Below are 24,793 nucleotides of genomic sequence, written 5' to 3'. Positions count from 1 at the left end.
ATTTTTCATGAAGCTGATCATCGAGATCTTTATATTTCTTCTTTGATGCTTCGTTCTTTTGTTGAAGTTTTGTGATTTCTTCCTTTAATCGTTTTATTTGTATCTGCTCATTGTCTTGATGTTCTTCTGTACTAAATAATCTTCCACACCTTGGACAACATAAATTGCATTTTTTTTTAATATATGTATATCCAATTTTGTCTAGACAACTTGGACATTTAGTCCAAAATAGTGATTGTTGTGTGGGACTCATCTTGACTACTTCATTATTTTCGAATTAGGCTCCATTTTTCTTGACTTGATAACCTTCTTTGGTAATTTTTTTTATTTTTTATAATATATATATATATATATATATATTTTAGTTTTTTATTCTTAAACTCTCTTCTTCTTTTTAACTATTTTTTTTAAATTCTTTGTTCAGTTTAGAATATCTATATATATATATATATGTTTGTTTTGTTTATATCTATATATATTTATAATTTTTTTTTCTTTTTCTTTTTGAAAAGTTACAACCCTAATGAAACGTGACTATTCACCTCTTTGGGGTATAATATAAAATATATGTCCACTTATGTGCCTTTGACTTTGTTAATTTTCTCCACATAAAAGTAAAACTTACCATTCGCATAAAGAGATTTTGTATTCTTTTTATTCTTCTTTTACCTTGAAAATACCATGGGCTGCGAAAACCGAAAGCTTGTAAACTACTTAATGAAGAATCAAGATAATCTTATCTACCCCTCCTCCTCTTATGTATAGTTTTAAAGATATTTGGAAAGATTCCCTTTTGACTTTATCATGCACTTTTTATCAATAATGTAGAACATTTATATATATATGAATGTTATCCTTAAAAATTTACATCGGACTATATTTTTTTTACTAGAATAATTGAAATGTCAACGGCCAAAGGCCTTATTTATTTTTTATTTTTATTTATTTTTTTGGGGCCAAAGGCCTAAATGGTGATATGGAGAATCTCCAAACTTTGAGCGAAACACTTCAATTACGCAACACAAGGTTGATAGGAGGTTGATGGCCAAAGGCCCGATGATCAATCAACGTGGCTTTGATACCAATGTAATGACCAAAAGTTGTATGCGCATCGAAAATATTTAAAATACTTCAAATACATAAATGTCCATTGTAAGACATGTAATTATATATTGAATATTGTATATTGAATTGATGTAAGATATGAGATGATTACAAATGAGAATGAGGGCGTGCTTATATACCCTAGGCAGGTGCCCTTTCATGAATGGTCATGTCTCTAAGACATGCCTTTTCATTACTAACTAACTAACCATTATTTATTAATTATTATTATTATTATTATATCTATATTTATTATTTTTATACGAATTATATTCGTAACATCATGAAAAAATGATTAACATCATTATTGGTGTAAACCATAAGTAATATTACATTAACATGGAATTAGTGAATCAATTTTTGATTCTAGAGCTAAGTATAATAAAAACGAAATACTATGTTCGATGGGTGATATGAAATTAACGAATTACATGTAACAATTGATGGTTATAAATACATATCTCAATTTAATGTTATAAGTATGTATCAAGAAAAGGTTGACATAATTCATGGTTCAACTTGGCTAAAAAGTTTGGGTGCTTTCATCTGAAACATGGACAAGAAGTTTTTTACATTCTCCTCTAAGAAAAAGAAGACAACATTGCAGGACATTACAATGAAGTTATGCACAAAATCTCCTTTATCAGAAGACCTGAAAGATATCTCAAAGATGGTCCTTTAGGATAATTAGATTCAATACAAAAGTTGCAATTTTTTTTTTGACAAAATTCTCATTAATAAAGATAGAGAAATTTCTTGCTTTAACAATCATAGTCAAAACTTGATTGCACAGATTAAGAATTTTGAAAGTGAAAACATGTTGCAACAAGAACCATTTGAGCAACTTATCAACAAAGAGGCAATTGTTGACAAAGAAACATTGACCAATCTCGTTGAAATAATGAAGCCCTAAGATGTGAAAGTCCAAACGTTGGAGAAAGGAACCAATACATATCCAATTGACATAAAAAAATAGAATGCTGCTTATATTGAAGTCTTGACAACAATTAAATTAATAGAAGTATTAACAGATGAAGGTTCTAGTAGCAAGACACAATACATAAGGATGCCTTATCCTCATTCTATGTATAAAAATCAACATATTATTCAACAAACTAGCCAATGACTAAATCATTTGAGAAACTAAGTAAAGATTGTGTTATATTGAAGAGTGTCATGAATAAAATATATATAAAAATATTATCAATATAAATAATAATGGTAATTATAATAATGATTAATTAATTAAGTGATTAGTATAGAAAAGACATGTCTCTAAGGACATGACCGTTTATGAAGGAGCACCTGCCTAGGTATATAAGCGGGCCCTCATTTGTAACAATGAAATCATCTCATATCAATTCTTTTACACACTACTATATATATATATATATATATTCTCAATGGATGTCATGTTCCAAGTGTTCTTAAGATTATTACGAAGTACGAACTCTATTCGTAACATTTGGTATCAGGGCTGTTTGATCCTTTGGCCATTCAACTGCTGCACATAGCTAGTCTGATTTGGCCGTTGGCCATCAAGATGTCGTCAACTTCATTGCTGTCATGATTCAAGCGTTTCACTACACATTCTTGGAAATCTCCATTTTGCCATTAGGCCTTTGGCCATTAACAAAAAAAGAAGAAGGGGAAAGATTAAAAAAAGAAAAGAAAAGAAGAAAGAATTAAAACAAAAAGTAAAGGAAAAGAAAATATTAAAAAAGAAGTTAAATAAAATTATAAAAACAAGAAGAAAAAAAGAGAATAGATAAAAAAATTAATATAGGGAAAACAATATATTACATATACACGTATATATTAGAAAAAGGGGGGAAGTTATAAATTTTACAACTCTATAATTGTATAATTAAAAAAAATTATAAATTAAAATAAAAAAAAAATTTCAAAAAAAAAAAACCCATTTCCACCTCAACATTTCCTCTCCTTGCGAACCCCACTGCATTGCTTGGTCTCCCTTCCATAGCGCCACCGAACTCGGTCGTCTCCACCATCGCCCTCGGCCGCACAATCGCCATCGGTCGCTACAAGCACCACATCTTGTGCCTTGGATAGTATTGGGTTCAACGAGCTTTGAATTGAATAGATACATACAATTGGTATACACTTACATAAGCACCCAACCATATTAGAGCTCTGAATCGTGTAGGACAGTGAAGGGTTGTGCACTGGTTAGTTTTTTTGCACGATACAACTAGAGGCTGTTGAGAAATCAACGCTAGTAGAGTTAGGGTTAGATTTCTCTTTCTTGATAATTACTTGTGAATTATGTTGGCTTCTTTTACTTCTTTTTTATATTATCTTTCATCAAGCAATTACCAAATTATGTGTGTATGAAGATCACAAAAACACAAGATACAAGTTGTAGGCACTTTTCCAGGGTAAAACCCTATCTAGGAGAAAACCCAGTCAAAATCTCTTCCTTCAATAGTTTTCTTGAGACTCTTCAACCTAGACATAAAATTCCTCCGACCACCAAGTCAGCCTCTTCTTCCAGCAACTTCAACCTAGAACGGGTACCTTGCAGCAAAAACACTTCGACCCAACAAATGGCAACAACAACAATTTCGACTTGACAAGAAAGACTTTGATCTCCTAGAGGAATCCACACGAGAAAGATAGGTAGCCCAAAATTTCGATCTTGCCTTTTTCTCCCTTCTTCTACAACTTCACACTCCTTTTAACCTCCTTTCCTATTTCACACTTTTCCAGCTCTGGATATCAAACTTTTGTGAGAGAGAGTGAATGCTCCAAATGAATTTGAACTGCTCCAATATATAGGCTTCTGGTGAGGTCGAATTAACCAGTTTGAGGTCGACTTGATCTCCTTGAGGCCGTCTTGGTGTGGAGTTGACAAATAGCTTATTTGACTCAATATTAATTCTTTTTACATGATTCAAAAGCCCAAGAAGGGTCTCTTTAAATGGACAATGACTCTAATGAATCAGAATAAATCCTAAAAGTCCCCAATGGGGACTTTGACCTAAAACATGATGACCCAAGCATGAAACCCATGCTTTAATAAGTCATAATAATAAATATATATATATTTTTTCATTCTTTTGATGAAGACTGAACCTAGTTACATTCTTCAACAGAAGTTACCGACTCGACTGGCGTCACAACAGAAACTAACACCATTAATCAATGTGCTCTTTCCGTAAGGAAGGATCGACCATTGCATTGGTTCAACGGTCAATAGTTATTGCCACCATGAGAGTGGAATGCGACCCTTCACTATAGTCACATCTTATCAATTATTTCTTGGAGAAAAATTATTAAAAAGGGTACCATATAAAGTTATTAAGAGGGTTATTATATATTATATCCTATGTTGCAGGAAACGCTTGGCCTGAGCCCATTTCTGGGTAGAAACAATATGGAAACACGGAAACGTGTTTGGTACGACCTGGAAACGCGTATCACGCTGTACTCCTACGTTTCACGTGGGGGAAACGTGGCCTAGTGACTTTTTTTCTTTCAGTTATTTTTTCTTTCGGTTTTTCGTTTTTATTATTTTATTTTCGCTCCCTGCCAATTCAGGAGTGATAGAGGTAGCTATTGAAGACTAGAAATGATTTTTTTTGAGTGGGGCAACTTAATGTTCAAGCCTATGGCCCTAGTGTTGATATGTAGTTCATGGTAATGTTAGATGCTTAAAGTAACAATGACATTCTCATTTATCTTTTATTTTCATCCTTTTACTTAAATTTTTAACATTACCATGAAATGACTCAGGATGTTTGAGAGTGGTTTCGCCCTCATTGGATTTCATATGGAGAAAGTAGAATTTTAGATCTCACTCAAAATCTAGCATACTTATCATTTTTTCAGGATTTTAGGATCGGGGGGATTGCAATGTTTCCATTGGATTTTGTCATGTACTAGGGTATGAAACTTGTATTTAATCAAGAGAAACGAGCCCTCTATGCAGGGGAGACTCCCAATAATCAAGAGCACCTAGGGTACTAGGGTATGGAACTTGTATTTAGTCGAGAGCACTAAGGCCGTTCGACTATGCAGGAGGAGACTCCTAATCAAGCACGAGACAAGAAATTAGAAATTTCTTGTGGTTGATTTTGGATATTGCTATTTTCATTATGTGATCATTCATTAGTAAATGTGATGTAAATTTAGAGTCGTATAGTTTATGCATTGACATTGGACAATTTAATCATAATGTAATAAATTATAATGTATCATGTATGCTTTATGATTGCACATCTCTCTCTCTCTCTCTATATATATATATATATATATATATATTGTGTTTCCTCGTTTCCAAAATTTTGGGGGTTCACGTTTCTTACTCGTACCTACTTCGGAAACTCGTAACCGTTTCCCCGTATCGTGCAACTTAGATTATATCATCTCACTTAATATATATATATATATATATATATATTTTTTTTTTTTGATATAAATACATTTTATAATATATATATATATATATATATATATATATATATATATATATTATAAAATGTATTTATATCAAAGATATATATATATATATATATATATAAGGCTATATAGAAGGGGTTAAGGAAATTATAACAAAGTTATTGGAAAAAGTAAAAAAAAACTGCAACAAATAAAATTATTAATTACTTATATAATAATAAAAATATTTTAATTTATTAGTTATTTTCATGTGGGCTTAGTTTTATTTTTGAAATTAGAAGGCTTTTTGATTTTTGTTTATGCACTAGGTATTTATCTGTTTCTGGTCGACCAACTCTTCCTTCAATCTATCACTCGAATTTTTGTCTTGAAGATGGATCCCCTTTGGGATTTGAAACGTCGACAAGATGTACATAATACTGTGGATGATCCGAATCACAATTTTCTAAAAGAAGGCCACAAAAGCTTAAAATCTAACAAAAAAATTATTATATTTTGAAAAGTTGGGTCTCACACTTATTACGAAGAATATGTCAAATTCATAATTAAAGTATCAATTGACAAAATTATTGACGAGCGCCAAAATGGATATTAGTAGGGGAAGATTTTTAGAAACCTCACTCAACTATGCTCCAATGTCATTTAGAATTAAGAGGACTCTTGCAGGAAAATACATTACTATTTCTATCTCTCTCGTCGAAGAAAATAATTATATAAACGCTAACCTTGCTAACCAATTGGTGATTTTCGAGTCAAATGTAATTGAAAAATTAGACCACCGGGATAAAAGACAACATGACATAACCTGTTTACAATTAAACATTGGGGATTATTCATTTATATCACAATTCTTAGTTCGATCCCTATGGAACCATCAAGGTGACATTATTTTGGGCTCATCCTGGATGGAAACTCTAGGGTCCTTCATCCTAACGAAGAAGTTTTTAGCATTTTTCTATAAAAAGAAAAAAATTAACACTACAACATTACATTGAAATTAGATTCAGTAACACCAGAAGACATACAAGTTATTTCAAAAGATATTTTTCAAAAAAGTGAAAAAGTGATACAAAATATGGAAAGGGAAGTTGATAAAATCACCGCAGACAAAAATGAAGAAGTTTCTCGGCTTAAGTACCATAGTGAAAAATTACTCACGCAAATTAAGAAGCTTAAGAAGGAAAATACGCTGTTGGAAAACAAGGTACAACAACTTATCGAGAAGGAAGCATCGAAATCTTCAAATGTAGAAATTCAAGTTGAAGAAAAAGGAATGAATACTGATCTAGTGAATATCACAACTGAAAAGGATGACAAGCTAGTTGAAGGAGAAACATACTCAAATGTTGGAGTTCAGATGATGAAAATTCCAAGTGAAGAGTCTGTAACCAACTCAACAACATGAGTATTTGAAGTAAATTAGGAAGTTGCCACACGCATGATAAGGGAAAATCAGATCACAAGAACTCCTTATGTTCCAAAGACTACTAATGTCAGTGCAATTCAGTGTTGTGATAAAAATTCACACAAAGTATCCAGTAATTGCAAATTCCGCAGAAGATTGATTTAATATGGTTAGATACCTTCTCAGTTTGACAATTTTGTTTATCACTTAGAGGATCCTATCATCGTTTATCAACGAAGATGACAACTCCAAGAATTCTTAAAGATGCGAATAGATTACAAGCCAAGAAACATGTGACACGCCTTGTCAGCAAGAAGCTTTGAGGACAAAGCTTTTTGAAGAGGAAGGCAATGCTATCAATAAAATATATATAAAAATAATATAAATATAAATGATAATGATTAATTAATTAAGTGATTAGTATAGAAAAGACATGTCTCTAAGGACATGAACATTTATGAAGGGGCATCTGCCTAAGTATATAAGCGGGCCCTCATTTATAACAATGGAATCATTTCATATCAATTCTTTTATACACTACTCAATATATATATATATATATATAGTCGCAATGGATATCTTCAAAATATTGCGAAGTACGGACTCTGTTCGTAACAAAGAGAAGCTTAGGTGTAGAATCTTATCATTTCCCAAATCACACAAGTCATTGCCACAATTTTGTATAAAATTTAATTTGGGGGTTTTACCTTCTTACAATAAGGAAATTTTGCTCAATGCTTTGCAGCCCATATTGTCTCATATCATCATCCATTATAGCTTCGAGAATAGAGAATCATGAGAAGACATTACAATTTAGAACAAAGACAGTTTTTTCATAAAATGCTTTAAAGACAGTATCTTGAAGGGATAGATGATGTAATGAACATAAATATGTCAAATAAATAACAATAATGAAAAATAATAAATGTGACACATTTTAATCAGAAAACATGACCTATCAACAATTGAGTAGTCAATGCTTTTAGTACATTGTCACATGATATTGTATCATCATCATCTCTCATATTTTCATATTCAATATGATATTTTAATCTGTATGGGATTTTTTTTAATGTTATCCTATTTATTTTGGATATTCAGTGTATGTACCAAGTTGTTCAATGACATATTCAAGAAACAAACTTTGGTCATTTCATAACACATTTTTATTTGTAATTCAATTGTGGCCTAATATGCATTGGTCAATGCTCTTTCATAAATTTCAAAAATTACTTGATATATTTATTGGGAAACTTGTATATTTTTTGTGTCTGTCTAAAATGCAACTCACTTTTTGCTATTTTCTTTTGTAATTTTAGTAATAAAATTCCTGTCTGATTTTAGATGGTATCTCATTTTGTCTTTTAATGCAGGTATATCATGAAAATGCTGAAGTTGTTTAATATGGTTCAGTGATATTTGGTGCAGGTTTGGGAACTGACTGCAAATAAGATTATCATGGTATCAGCTATTGGAAATGATGGCCCCCTCTATGGTACACTAAATAATCCAGCAGACCAAAGTGATGTCATTGGTGTTGGTGGCATTGATTATAGTGATCATATTGCATCATTCTCATGACCACATGGGAGATTCCTCATGGGTATACTATCTTTCCTTGTCTATTTTATTTGGCAACTATAAAAAGCTTATTTCCATTCTTGCTTAAGTTTCACTTTATTGTTATTTTGACATTCATAATTAACAAAATAGGTTGTGAAAACAATAATGCAATGCAACAAATATATATATATATATATATAGATAATACTTAATAATAATAATTAGTAATAATGAAAGGACATGTCTCAAAGGACATGACTCTTAATGAAGGGACACTCTCACTTAGGTATATATATGGGTCTGTCATTTGTAATTATATCATATCATTTTTCATAACATTTATTCAATATATTATCAGTTTATCCTCAATGGATTTCTTTATTTTCTAAGTATTTTGGATATTTAATTGGTGAGCCAGATTTAGATTCACAATTGGTGTCAGAGTTTCATCGTTGATCCTGACCATTGTGTTGAAGAATCTAGGGCATGCACATATAGGTTGATTCTTCATATTCATGATAACAGTTTCTGAAGTGTTTATGCATTTTTATATTAGCTTGATGTTACTTCATTATTAACATATGTGAGTTAGATTCATCAAACTGCTATCAAAACAAAAGAGACAAGAACACAAGTGATTGGCTTTCTGCCAGGGCCAAAACCTCTCCCTCTTGGAGAGGAAAACCCATGCGTAAATTCTTCTTATATAGATTCCATTGATGAATACCAAGACCATGGCCCTTGACACAGTTTGCCTCTCCAAGACCAAGCCATCATTCCTCTTTGTGTCATCGCTGAGATCATTATCTTTGCTGCACCACAGAGGTCATCACCATTGTGATCCTCATCACTTCAGCTACAACATTAACTTTATCACTGCTGCAATATTGATATCCTTACTGCTTCTGCATTGCACCATAACTGTTTCAGAGATTACCACTGATGTAACCTTCATTGAGATCATGATCTTCAACTCCAAGATCATATCTTGTGCCTGTGCCTTACTGTAGAGTGAGATGATGTATTGTATCAAGGCTAAGGTTGTTACTATTCCTGGAAGTACATCAAGACTGCATCATACTAGATCCGAATGATACCTCTTGGGACTGTCTGTCTCCATTCATAGGTATGCCTAGGATCTCTTGTACATCTCCGAGACCTATTACACCTTTAGAGTTATGGCAAGGCTGTAATACATATACATATACATAGTCTGTTGTTCACTGTGTAGTCTTCACCATGATCAACGTATGTCATGGATGCTGCTAGATCATTGTTATACTGAGATAGATATGCCGAGAATATCAACCTATTGCTGCGTCCTTGCACATGTTCATGACTGCACCTAAACCCAAGACATTGGTGCAGCTAATACCCTTCTGCAACTGTCTGTTTTATGCCTTGACTACGACTATCTCACTTGATTGCGGATACCTTACTTTACTGCGGCTCCACTGCAGCTATGATTGCGGCTCCACTACGGCTATGACTACGACTGCGGCTACTTTCTACTGCGGCTACCCTATTCTACTGCGGCTCCACTGTGGCTACCTTATTCTACTGCGGCTCCACTGCGGCTATGACTGCAGCTCCATCTCATTCGAGTTCTGTCTTCTACTTTTGCGGATACCCAACAGGGTATTTATAGTGGTTGTGTTCATACATTCAAGCCGACATATATTTGTGAACCGATGTGTCTTTTTTCCCAAGCCGACATCACTTTTATTTATTTATTTAATTTATATTTTGAGCCAACATGAACTTCCTTTTATTGTTTTCGCTTGCAGACTTGTGCTTGTTCTTGAGGCATTGATCTTGGTCTTGGAGGGCTGTTAGACAACTTGGAAGACTTGTACATATGAACTCATAAAGAGTTTTTATACACATGACATGATTCTTTGACATTTAAATAAATCCTAAAGACATCAAGAAGAAGTCTTTTACCTAGTGACACTTCTTGCTCATGAAACCCATGCAGCAAGATTACAAAAATAATTTATTCTCTTTTATTACATCAAATACAAAGATCATGTCATTATGAAGACCGAACCTAGTTACACTTTCTTCAACACTCCCTCTTAACTAGGGAGGTATTCATAATGGTACTTGGTCATTCTCAATCTGAAGAATTTTTCATAAGAAGAATCGGATTTGCAATCCATCTGTTATAGCATCATTTCAACAAACATTGTACCCATTTAACAAGGCCTTCACTAACAGCTCTATCTCTTACTTAGATCAGAGCACACAATGTTGGCGAGACCGATGATTGATAGACACGCATCATCATTGTCTCTCTTAGGGTCATACCCACCTGGGTCTTCTCCGAGTATGCCCTACTAGGACTATTCTCATCTTGGGTTCCCAGCCGTCAAGAATATCGGCCCTCTTGCTCTCTCTTGTCTTGGATGCCCTATCACATCCTCAAAGAGTGTCGAATGCCAGATGATTACACAATCCTCCATTCTTTCTTCCAAACTGAAGATAAGAATGTCGTGTCTAACTCCCCCTCTTAACGAGGGACGAGTTCCGAGTTTCTCTTTACTCAGAAACTTGCTCGAGTTCCTTTACTCATAGGAACCTCTCAGAGCTCTCTCTTACAAAGGGAGTCTATGACTCTATCATCAGTACTTTATAGGGTCTTCTAGTTGACTGACGATCCTCGATCTCGATGTCATCAATTTATTCATGTGTAGGGTTCATCCATCTATCACTTTCCTCCGTCATGTCATTCCTTCTTTCCCAGAAAGTGTCCTCCTTGGCTTTACATTTGGGGCTTCCTTCATAAGCTCATTTGTCTCCACTTTTCTTTAACAGTGATTGCTCTGGATCACATAGTTGTGACATCCTTCACAACTCTCCTTTCCATGATCCTGCACACATACCCAAACTTTTCCAAGAGGTCAGAGACCAAAAAGAAATCACATATTACCTTTTGGTGATGGCCTTCTTTCAGTGACATCTTCTTGTAGGCATCAGTCATCCTGCATCTATGTTGACACATCTCTTAATGATATTTGTTGTCAAGGGTCCTCATCTTTTCAAACTTCCATCAAAGTCTACTCATCATTTCGAGAGGTTTCTTGGTCAAATCTTCCTGATCCTCTGGATGTTGACTACCTTCCTCATGGTTGCATGTCTCACGATCTCTTTCATCCTCATGTCTTTCATTCCCAGGAACTCTCATAGTTCTTCAATGGTCATCAACTACCTCATACTACATTATGAGGACATATTATGTTGATTTCATCTAGTCTGACTTATGTCTTTCTGCATCCTTTCCGAGGGGGAGATCTTTTTCTTCTTGATCATGCTTGATCCATTTTATCTGCAACCACAGAACATGACATCACAATATCAAATACAAATACAATTATAATCATACATACCTTATTTTCCTTTAGGTATCTTTCAGCAGCTTCCTTGATTGAACGGTTCTTCAATCCCTTGATCTGCTTCATTCTTCATGTCATTGAACCACCATTTCATGAGATCCAAGAGTTGGATTTTCTGCTGAAACATTTGCTGACTTCCCGGACTTGGAGATCCTCCGCTGAAATCTCTATCAGAGATCCTTCAAGATCTAGTATATCCCCATCTGGCAAATGTTTCCTTTGACCTAGATGAACTCTTCCTCTCCTTCAATGTACAATGAGATTCCCAAGAGCTATGTTCTTCATGATTTCATACGAGCTCTTGCTTCCATGATGCCATAATGCATTTTACTATGATCATATTTGCAAGGACTTCTAATAGGATCCTTTTTGAGAGGGACACCATCTCATTCATAATGGAGATTTATTACTCCCTCTTTCACTGATCCTTTCTTCAGCTTCCTCCATCCTTCCGGCGATATGAGTTCCTCTTCCAGAATATTGTTTTGTCTTATCAACCTTCCCTTTACTTATCTGCACTTATATGTGACTCATCACTTTGCCTTTCTCTATTTGACATAGAGACCATAGGCTACTGATCGAGGTAACCTTCTTGTTCATGGACATTTGTTACCTTGCTTATCAATATCAAAATCAATGATGATTATTTTCTCACCATTTTTCCCAGATCTCGTAACTGAGATCTCATGAAGAATTTTCTTCATTCTTCTTTACTGCATTTCAGATAGTATATCCTTATGTAACCTTCTTATGTCTCCTTTCTTAATTCATAGGACCTTCATGACTTCAAAGGAGAACTAAATATACTGACTTCATTTCTTCATAAGGATTCTGTCAATCCTACTGCAAGAACCTTTTGATGACTTATCTAATCCATAGATCTTCTTGCACTGATGAAGTCAATAAACCAAAACTTGATTATAGAATAAAAGATACTTACTTGATATGTGAAGACAAGATCTTCACCTTGATCATGTTGGTTGATGTTGAGGTAGATGCATTGATGCTTCCTCTGGATATGATCCTTGCTTGAAGCTTCTCTTCAGGTCCTTCAAGAATAATTGTCTTGAACATTTGTTCCTTGCAGCATCGACTAGGGGTTGCTTGCCATGATGTAGAGATTCATCAATAGGTGTTATTATGTTTGTGGCAATGAACACCTTCATTCTTTATCGAGAACTGTCCATACACCTCATGCTGTAGATGACTGTAGTTGTGGACTGCTTCTTGGACTTTGATCTTTATAAAGAAGGATCCAAACTGAGTTGTGGATGGATTTGTCAAAACTGTTGTTACATATCCTGAGATCTGAAGACTGTTGACATCTGAAACCCTTGCTGATGTAGACTGATCTCTGATCTAGGGTTTGATTCTGCCATGTAGATCTTCAACTGCTTTGATTTCTTGTAGATACTTGATTCTTGAATGTCTCTTTTCTAACCTTCCTTCGATTGCTGAACCTATCGCTCTGATCCCATGTTGAAGAATCTAGGGCATGCACAATTAGGTTGATTCTTCTTATACATGATAACGATTTGTGAAGTGTTTATGCATTTTTATCTTAGCTTGATGTTACTTCATTATTAACATATGTGAGTTAGCTTCATCAAAATGCTATCAAAACAACAAAAGCAAGAACACAAGTGATTGGTTTTCTGCCAGGGCCAAAACCTCTCCCTCTTGGAGAGGAAAACCCATGCGTAAATTCTGCTTATAGAGATTCGTTGACGAATACCAAGACCATGACCCTTGACACACTATGCCTCTCCAAGACCAAGTCATCAATCCTCTTTGCGTCACTGTTGAGATCATTATCTTTGCTACACCACAGAGGTCATCACCATTGTGATCCTTATCACTTCAGCTACAACATTAACTTCATCACTGTTGCAACATTGATATCCTTACTGCTTCTACATTGCACCATAACTATTTCAGATATTACCACTGATGTAACCTTCATTGAGATCATGATCTTCAACTCCAAGATCATATCTTGTGCCTGTGCCTTACTGTAGAGTGAGACGATGTATTGTATCAAGGCTAAGGTTGTTACTATTCCTGGAAGTACATCAAGACTGCATCATACTAGATCCGAATGATACCTCTTGAGACTGTCTGTTATGCCTAGGATCTCTTGTACATCTTCGACACCTATTACACCTTTAGAGTTATGGCAAGGCTATAATACATATACATATACATAGTCTACTATTCACTGTCTAGTCTTCACCATGATCAACGTATGTCATGACTGTTGCTAGATCATTGTTATACTGAGATAGATACGCTGAGAATATCAACCTGCTGTTGTGTCCTTACACATGGTCATGATTGCACCTATACCCAAGACATTGGTGCAGTTAATACCCTTCTGCGGCTGTCTGTTTTATGCCTTGAATGTGGCTATCTCACTTGGCTGCGGCTACCTTACTTTACTGCAGCTCCACGGCGGTTACCTTATTCTACTGCAGCTCCATTGCGGCTACCTTATTCTACTGCGGCTACCTTATTCTACTGCGAGTCCACTGCGGCTATGACTACGACTACCTTATTTTACTGCGGCTCCATTGTGGCTATGAGTGCTACTTAGAATCAAGGGGACACTTGCAAGAAAATATATTTTTATTTCTATTGTTCTTATTGCGAATAATAATTATATCACTATTGAATGTGCTAACAAATTAGTGATTTAATTGAAAAGATAGACTCGTGGGATGAAAAACAATATGACATAAGCAATTTATCTCTGAACATTGGAGATTATACTTTTGTATTGTAATTCGCTAATAGATCCTTATTTTGTGATAATAGTGACATAATTCTAGGTTCACCCTAGGTAAAAGTGCTAGGGAGCTTCATATTAAATATGAAGAAATAATTTTTGACATTCTCCTACGAGAAGAAAAAAATAACGTTACATGACACCACATTAGAGTCAAATTTAGTAAAACACACTATCTCATGGGTGATCCTTAAAGAAAATTAAAGGTTAATGCAAAAGATGCAAAAATAATTTGACAAAGTTATTATAGATAAAAACGAAGATATTTCTTGCAACAAGAATTATAGTCAAAAGTTGATCGCATAAATTAAGAAGTTAAGAAGTGAAACGTGTTGAAAATAGCAACAAGAAAATCCTAATTAAATTTGGTCGTTGAATAAAATTAGGAATTAAATTGTAATTCTAATTCTCATAACAACTTGTAATAGTTAACTAAGTTAATTTGTCTTAGTTGGCTCAATAAATTCGAGTTGGGAATCTATCTAGAGTCATGTAGAGTGGTTCCTACATTTTAGGGGCCAAGGTTGAGTTGTAATTATTTGATTCAGTTTAACTGAGTCAAATTCAATTAAACTAGTTCCAATTGATGGAGGAATTAGTGGGAGATCCAGTAGTGGCATGTAACCAACACTGCTCAACCAATAAACTGAAGATTCACTCATAATTAACTCATGCATGTCAGATCAGGGAAAGACCTGGTTGAGATTGGAGTTCAGAGACAATGTACTATCAGTTGTAAAATCATCTAAATTAAACCGATTGTGCATGCAATCAGAGGAAGGCCTATTGATGGATTGCGCAGTTATGGATAAGGAGCTTGGTAGGCAACAAATGTGGCTAAGTATTGATTGGAGCTTGTTTGTGAAGCAATGAGATAGATTGTGATAGTGCAGAGTTTGCTCAGGCTTGAGCAAAGCATTGTAATCTTCTCAAATTTTCTGATTAATGCAATATACAGATAGCAGGGGTTTTTAGCTGTCTTTCCGCAGAAAATTATTGTGTTATGTGTGATTGAATTCTTCCTTTTTCTGCTTCGTGATTTCATCGATCAATTATTGTTTCTGCTGATGAGTAGAGTAGATTCAAGTCAATTTTTTTAGCATATTACAATCTGCAGTTTGAATCTACAAGGAATTTCTACAAAAAGTCGATGGGAGAGAAGTTAAAACAATTTATCAAGAAAAAAACATTGAAGTAGGGAACAAATTCAAGTCGAGGAGAAGGGAATAAATACTGATCCGGTTAATATCACACAACTCAAGAAGATGCCAAACCAATTGAAGTACAAATAGTTGAAACCCTAGGTGAAGATCAAGCGATCGACACGGCAACATAAGTGCATGAAGAAGATCATATACTAAAAGTAAGTCAAGAAAGCACTACTTGTTTAATAAAAGGAAGTCGTGGTACAAAGACACCTTAGTTATTGAGCTGCACACTTATTTGAGAGGGAGGTGAATTGGTATAAGACAATTTACTTATTCAAACATTCATGAACCATAAAAAAATAATCACATATAGGATCCATTAGTTGCAGATCATGGAACACACGTTTTATGTGGAAACCCTTTTAGGAGAAAACTACAAAACTTATTTTTATAATTCTTTGTAGGAAACAACCTACAGTTACAAATATTTGTAAGAACCAACCTACGGTTACAAATATTTGTATGAACCAGCCTACTGGAGACACCGATCCCCACTGTTGCAAATATTCGTAGGCACCAACCTACTTCATTGAGTTTTCTTGCTACTTTTTCTTTCACCAAGTTTGCTTGCCTCTTTTGTCTTCACCAGGTCTACTTGCTACTTTTGCCTTCTCCAAGTGCACTTAACCCAAAACTTGTTGTTTTTGTTTGCTTCTTGAGAATGAACTTGTACAACATGCCACATATCCAATTTTACAAATCTGATTTTAAAATTTTTACTTGAGGCAATTCTGTATGTCTCCTTGGATCTTTGAAAATTTCATTGTTGAAAAGTCTTAGAAAAGAATCGACAACAAAAATTCCAAGCCTACCTATTTGAAACTGATTTCAAGATCATTAAGAAAGCATAACTTCCACAAGGAATATCTCTAAAAGTACAACGAAACAACGTTTGAAATTTTTATTTGAGGTACTTCTATATGTCTCCACAAGCCTTTGAAAAATTTCACATTCTAAAACATCCTAGAAAATAAGTTATAATGAAGTTGCTAAATTGACCTATTTGAAATTGATTTCAGGACTATTCAAAACCCCTAACTTCCACAGGGCATATCTCTGAAATTATAGTGAAGTAAAGTCTGAAATTTTTACTAGAGCTACTACTATATGTCTCCACAAGTCCTTGAAAATTCCAGTCTAAAAATATCTCAGAAGATAAGTTATAGCGAAAATGCCAAATTGACATGTTTGAAATTGGTGTCAAAACTATTCAGATCCCTAACTTCCACAGGGAATATCTCTGAAATTATAGTGAAGCAATGCATGAAATTTTTACATGTACATGAAGATCTCACATCCATCTCCTCAAAGTTTCACGCTCTGAAATATCCCTGAAGAGAAGTTACAGACAAAAAGCAAAGATGACTTGTTCACTCCACAAATCAGATTTTCGCTCCAACTTTAAAACCCCAAGTGTATTCCCTAGCGTCTCTTGCCCTCTCAAATCTTTCCTTGCTTGGATGATCTTCAAATGCACTCATCTAACCTTTATTTATAGTGTTTTTGCAGTCACTTATGGGGCTGACTTGTAAACTTGGCTGGGTCGACTTGTGATTTCTGGCTTGTTCGTCCTACCTGAATCTTTCGTATCTCCTCATTCTTATGGAGTTAGAGGGAGTGTCATATACGATTGGAAAGGTCTCAAAATAAGCTTTTCAACCATATATCCTATGCTACCATTTGACCTAGGTATTTTGAGTAAAAAGCCATTCAAGGATATGGTATCCAAACTAGCATTAAAAAATGGATATCCAAACAATATTTCCAACAACCTTCATCTTGCAATCTTTATCTTGGACATTTGTAGTCTCCCCTTTTCTTTGACAACAATGACCACAATATCTCCAATAATCTCCCCCTTTGTCATTGATGGCAACCCTTAGTCTATTCTGCAACAATACTGTGGTACTCCCTCTATTTATAATCTCCTTGTGTCTGCAACTTTTCCTTTGTTTGCAACTTCTCTCCCTTTGGCATCAATGGCAAGTGTATAAATAGGAGAGACTGTGTACTGCGGTACTCCCTATGACTAGGATGCATGGTGTTCAACAACTTGATATGAGATCAAGGATTGACTTTAGTCAGTGGAGAGTGGTATGATCTTATGACTCACTCTCGATCACTTCTTCTTCATTATTACTTCATGGTTTAGCAGAGCAGAGCAGAGCATGGAAGTGATGATAGGGATGGTACAAGATGACAGGATGACATGATGACAGATGAATTGGTAGGTGGAATTCTCCGTAGTTGAGAGGGAGTGTTATAATTGGCAACTAGGGCCAAATTCCACCTTAGGACAACTCATATGATGGATATGATTATTGCATTGGATTCCTTTTTTTGAGAGGTCCAATTTTGATATAAAGATCATCTCATTCTGACAAGCAGAATGGAATTTTGAATTTATTTTCTCATGCACAAATTGTCAAGGTCGACCTCATTCAAATGTAGGCTCATGAAGCCCAATAGATGTGTCTCCTCACGCTCAACGAAGTGTATAATTAGAAGTGACCTCTCTCTCATTTGGACATCAGTCATCTCATCACATATCTCTCTCTCCTCTCTTGATTGGTTCGTGCAGTTTGGAGTAAGCCTTCCCTATTTCGAACGTGTGAAAGGAGGACGAATTTCAGGAGTGTTTTTGAGGCCGAGAATTTCAGAAAACAAAGAAACGTTGACTTGGGTGATTTTGACCGGTGTTGACTTGATCTTGAGGGCAAAATTTTGATTTTTGAACGCCGCATTGATCGGCACAATTTCGAGGTGATTAGGACAATTTGACTTCAACCTTTGACAACAAAAATTAGAACAGTGTTTGACTGGGTTGATCGAACTGTTTTTGGGCTGACTTTGACCTTCTTGCAAGGCTGAATTCTTCTACTGTTGATCGAGCTACTTGGAGGACCTTTTGGAGGTGCTTTGACCACCGTTGACTTTCTGGTGAGGGCTGCAGTTGACTATTGTTGACTGCCGATTTGACATGACTGTTTTGGCCAAGTTAATTTGATATTTGTTCTCTCTCTTTTTGTTGAACTATTGAAGAATAATAAGAAGATTTGATCAAAGGGTTTCCCCACATTGGGGTTTGTCCCTGGCATCTGCCATATCTTGTGTCCTCTTGTCTTGGCTTGTCTTCTGCACATGTTTTTATGTTCTATCTGCATTTACTGTTAATGTGTTTAAGTTAATGTGATTGCTACTAGGTGTAATTTGAAATTTTCATTAGGCTGCTAAAGAAACATTGAAGTAAATTGTGCTAAAGCATAGAACATACCATTGTTATCTAAAATTAACAATGTGTCTAGCAACAAATGTCATGATGAAAGGCCATCATAAAAGGTACTTTTGATTTGATGTTCATTTTTGGTTTTTGAATAACATCCAAATGAGTTAATGCAGGGCTACCGGAAAAAGGGTTGTGGATGTCACCTACAACTAACACTCATGTGGTGGCATGGAAGATCCTAAAGGAAACATGATGTTGAAGAGGTAGCTGCATAAAGGAAAGCGATATGTGGATTAGAAAATCACTTTCCGATAAGGGGAAGGATGACATGGCTGACTTGAGGAAAGTGATGGATGGCCGATGCCCTACAAGATGAAGGCTCCATAACAATGAAGATAAAATTCATGACATCAAAAGGAGGAGCTTAACAAGCAACTAAAGAAGAAAGTTGTTGTTGGAAGCAAGTCCCTAGTTAAGAGGGAGCTTGGAAGCAAGTCCTTAGTAAAGAGGGAGCTTGGGTACATTCCTTTATAGGAATGAGCATATCCTCCCTAGTTGAGAGGGAGAGATAGACACATCATTCTTGTCTTCACTTTGGGAAGAAAGAATGGAGGATTGGGTAAGCATCTGGCATCTGATACTCTTTGAGGATGTGGTAGGGCATCCAAGATAAGAGTAGTCGTAGAGGACCGATATTCTTTAAGGACTGGGAATCTAAGATAAGAATAGTCCTGGAAGGACATATTCTGTGAACACCCGGGTGGGGTATGTTCCTTGAGAGACAATGATGATGGTGTCTATAAATCATTGGTCTCGCCAGCATTGTGCTCTGATCTTGTGGAGAGATAGAGTTGTTAGTCAAGGCCTTGCTATGTGACAATTCTGGATGATATGATGCTAAACAGATGGGTTACCAATCTGACTCTTCTTATGAGAATTCTTTAGATTGAGAATGTCCAAGTACCTTGTATGGATTATGAATACCTCCCTAGTTAAGAGGGAGTGTTGAAATATGTAACTAGGTTTGGTCTTCATAATGACATATGTAATCATGATTTTATGTATTTAATAAAAAGATAAAAATAAATTTATTATTGTTCTTGAGGCATGGGTTTCATGCTCAAGGGAAATTTATTTTTAGGTCAAGCACCCATTGAGTGCTTCCTGGTTTGAAATAAAGTCAATTGAGTCATTGTCATGTATTGAATAATCGTTTGGTTATGTTACATATTGTAAAAGAAAATTTATTTGAGTCAAAATCGAGTTAAAATACCCTCCAAGACCTCGTCATGGTGCAAAGATTAAGTCGGTCTACGTGAAGGGACAAGTTGGCCTAAAGATAGCAATTTGTACCCATCACAAGCCTATAAATAAGAAAAAACTCGACCTCATTTGGAAACTCACTCAAGCAAGTTTAACCTTCTCAAGATAGAAGCTGGAAAGAAAGAAAAAGGAGGAGAAGAACTAGATCGAAGATTTTGGGTGTCTCTTTCTCTCTCATGTTAGGGTTTCTACATTTGCTGGGTAGAAGAATTTGTTGGACATGGGACTTTGCTGGGTAGAAGAATTTGTTGGACATGAGACTTTGCTGGGTAGAAGAATTTGCTGGGCAGGTTGAAGTTGTAGAATAGTTTGCTGGGCAGGTCGATGATGCCGAAGAATTTGCTAGGCAGGTCGAAGTTGTAGAAGAGTTTGCTACGCAAGTTGAAGTTGCAGAAGAATTTGCTGGGCAGGTTGAAGTTCCAGAAGAATCTGTTGGGTAAGTCGAAATTGCAAAAGTTGTTGGAAGCAAGGTTTGACTTGGTCTTGGAGGGTCTTGGTCAAGTGTCATAAGTCTTAGAATTTGTCAATTGAAGTTCTATAAGAAGAGAAGAATTCTTGTGGGTTTTCCTCTCAGTTGGAGAGGTTTTGGCCCTGGCTGATTGCCTACATCTTGTGTCCTATTGTCTCATTGATTTTATTGTTTGGTAGCTGTTTGATGATAAAGAACACTAATAATAATCAAGTGTAAGAAGAAGCTAATCAAGTTAAGTAAAAATACATCACAAACAGTTATCAAAGTAAGAGAAATCACCTTTTCTAGCTGCCCCTAGATTTCTCAATGCCCCAAACATTGAAACTAAGAGGGCATGTAAAAAAAATGTCATCGTACTCATAGATGCGGGAAGCCCCCATAACTTATAGATACAACTATCGCATAAGGAATAAATCTATTTATATATTTAGCCGTAGACATAAGAGTGATGGTAGTAGATGGAAAACGAATCGATGGAGTCGAAAAGTGACACAGAGCCAAGCTACAATTAGAAGATTTCGAATTAGAATCCAGTTTCTACACCATGACTTTGGGGCCACTAGATGTCTTATTTGGTATTCAATGGCTGCAAACCCTGGGACATATTCTACAAACCACCAAAAACAATTTATTAAATTCAAAGGGATGGAAGAAAATATAAATTGTTTGGATTCCAACCTCCACTAACTCAAATTTCCCAGTTTACACTGCACAATGCCATCAAATGGAAATAGTAGCACCAAAAACAATGCATTCTCAACATCCATTTATTAAAGCGTTAATCCACAAATATGACAAGGTATTCCAACACTTACATAAGAAGTTACCTCTGGAAATAAGGATAAAACATATAATAGAAGTTAAACTAGACTTAGCACTGGTGAATATCAAACCAGATCAATACCCTTACCAACATAAAACATAAATAGAAAGATTAATTCAGGATATTAAGGTTGCTGATTTTTTGGTAGCCGCGGGAGGTATTCCCCAGCTACACAAGTCTTCTAAGAAAGGAAATGAAATTAAATTTTAAGGTTCTCAATTTGGCCCCACCATGTCAATGGGTGTGACCCTTGGTCAATACCCACCTCTTTTGACCACTATAAATACCAATTTGACCTTCCACATTTGGTCAATTTAGATCATCAACACATCTTCTGATCTTCTGTTCACACATGCGAGGTAGAGAAGAAGACTTCTGAAGTTTGACCAACAATGACCAACTTTGATCGAGTTTTTCTGAGGTCTGTTTGACCTGCAATGACTGAGCTTTTTTTGAGCAGAGTTTGACCGAGTTTTTGGGTAGAGTTTGATGGATTTTCTGGGCAATTGCAAGATTCTAAAATTTGGCCTGTTTGACAAGGTTTGACCCGTGCTGAATTTTTGTCTAGGTTGACCAAGTTTGACTTGAAAATATCAGATTGTACTTTTGTTGAATTGAACAATTTATCCTCAAAATGATTGTTGGGTTTCCCAAGGCAAAATTTTGGTGAATACTGTGCATGGCTAGTCTACTGTAATCTTTATTGTCTCTATTGCATTTATAGTTGAGTTTTCTGAGTGTAATTGCTTAATAGTATTCTGGAATGTGCTATAGTTATATTATATATCATTGGAAGTAATTATCAATTGTAGAAAATTGTGCTTGTCTAATTAGTGCTAGAAAATCAACATGGTATCAGAGCTTTGGTGAAGAAAGGCCATTGAGATCACTCCTTGAAGACACCTATTCTGCAATATAATTTGTGACCAACTCTTTGACCAGATGGCTCCCTCTATCAAGTCTAAAGATAGGCTGGAAGGTGCAGCAAATTTTAAGGCTTGGAAGACTAGAATGGATTGATGTCATGAAATATGTGCAAGACAAGACTACTAAACCTCAAGATGATGAGGGATAAGCCAAGCACAAGAAGATTGAATCTAAGGCCAAGAGGATTCTTGTTGAATCCATCAAAGATCAATTGATTCCATTTGTTGCAGGGTTCCAGTCTTCAAAGCAAATATATGATGCCCTAGTATGACGGTATGTAGTTAACAACATTGGTTAGAATATGGATTTCAGGAAACAACTACATGATATTCAGATGTCTAGCTTAGATATTGTGTCTTCCTACTTCATGATGATCTCTTAGTGGAGAGCTCAACTCCAGGCCATTGGAGAAAATATTGATGAATCAAAACTTGTGACTGTGACTCTTAATGGGTTTCCGGATTCATGGGATTCATTTGTATCAAGCATTTGTTGAGTCTAGGCTAGTATCAAATGGAAAGATTGAGAGACCTCAAGATGGTGAGTTGCAAGCATTTGCAGCCCATATGAAGAACAATAAAGGAAGAAGAAATTTTTGAAAATTTCATACAAGAAACATAGGTAGAAGACCCACTCCCACTCAGGATCAGAAGAAGAATGATATGTCAAAGATTCAATGTTTTAGTTGTCACAAGCTTGGTCACTGTAAAATCAAGTGCCCTGAAGTGAAGAATGATAGGAAGAGAAAGGGCAAGCAACATGCTTCAACAACGAAGATTGTTGATGATGAGCACCCAAATCAAAAGAGATCTAGGAATGAAAGTACAAATGATATTTGGTTAGTGGACAGTGGTGCCTCCATTACTTTTTCTTTTCTTCCCTTACAGACACTATTGCAGATCACAATGATATTTGGTTAGTGGACAGTGGTGCCTCCAAACATATGATAGGTAACCATGACAAGCTCACAAAATTAGTAGAGAGGAAGTCAACACAGAAAAGGGAACTTGGTGACAATACCAAGTATGCAGTCAAAGGTGTTGGGTCGGGATCTTTCCAATTGGAGTCATGAGGAAATATTCATCTAAATGATGTGTTGTATGTACCATGTTTGAAAAAGAACCTAATATCTACTTCATCTTTGGCAGACAAAGGGTATAGGGTTGCATTGTTGATGGACACGTCCTTGTATGGAATAAGGGGTCAAGCATAGATTCTACAAAGGTGATTGGTGTTCAAGATAGAGGTTTGTACAAACTCCTAGGACGATCAACTCAAACATTAGTACATGATAACACCAATCCATGTGAGTTATGGCAACGAAGATTTGCTCACATACACTACAAAGCTTTGCCAACATTGAGGAAGATGGTTACAAGTCTTGCAGAGTTCTAGTTAGAGTATGAAGGAGTTTGCAAGGGTTGTGCACTTGGCAAGAATGTCGAGGGATCTTTTCTGAGCAGTGATAGTAGGTTCAAGGGGATCTTGGATCTAATACATTTAGATGTACGCAAACCGATGAAAGTATTGTCCTTGGGTGGTTTGTTATACTATGTGATATTCATTGATGATTTCTCCTAGAAAACATGGATCTACTTCATGAAGACCAAGGATGAGGTCTTCAGCAGGTTCCAAGAAAGCTCAGGTAGAGAACTTGATATGGGAGAATATCAAGGTTCTGAGGTCAGATAATGGAGGATAGTATACTTCCAAGGACCTCATCGCCTTTTTCAAGGGAGTAGGGATTAAGAGGGAGTTGATAGTTCCTTACACCCCTTAGAAGAATGGGTTTGTCGAAAGGAAGAACAAGTCCATTGTGGAGGCTACTAAGGCAATGATTCATGATTGGATTTACCCAAGTTCTTATGTGGAGAGGCATCCAAAACAACATTTTATGTGCAAAACAAAAGTCCTCACCCAAATTTGGGGAATAAGACTCTTGAAGAGGCTTTCATAGGTGAGAAACTAGGGGTTGGGTATTTGAGGATCTTTGGTTGTCCCGTTTACATTCATGTACCCAATGAGAAGAGGACGAAGCTGGAGCCGTCTAGGAGGAATGGAGCATTTATTGTGAGACATCAAAGGCTTACAGGGTTTATGTTCCAAGACAGTGGTAGGTTGAGATCAGTTGGGAAATTAC

At 35.6% G+C, this 24,793-nt stretch overlaps 1 protein-coding gene across 1 annotated transcript in view; it reads left to right on the top strand.

The window, feature by feature from the left end:
- Positions 1 to 24,793, top strand: part of LOC149258799 (subtilisin-like protease SBT6.1) — a 327,819-nt gene that overhangs the window by 186,818 nt on the left and 116,208 nt on the right. Inside the window, 2 exon segments of the mRNA XM_089416280.1 lie at positions 8,360 to 8,504; positions 8,507 to 8,534. Of these exon segments, the coding sequence (XP_089272406.1) occupies positions 8,360 to 8,504; positions 8,507 to 8,534 (173 nt within the window).

This window comes from Pinus tabuliformis, chromosome 6 (genome assembly GCF_031772625.1).
Source record: "Pinus tabuliformis cultivar Carrire ecotype Pingquan chromosome 6, CPIR1, whole genome shotgun sequence".
Classification (NCBI taxonomy): domain Eukaryota; kingdom Viridiplantae; phylum Streptophyta; class Pinopsida; order Pinales; family Pinaceae; genus Pinus; species Pinus tabuliformis.
This window is presented reverse-complemented; position numbering and strand designations above follow the sequence as displayed.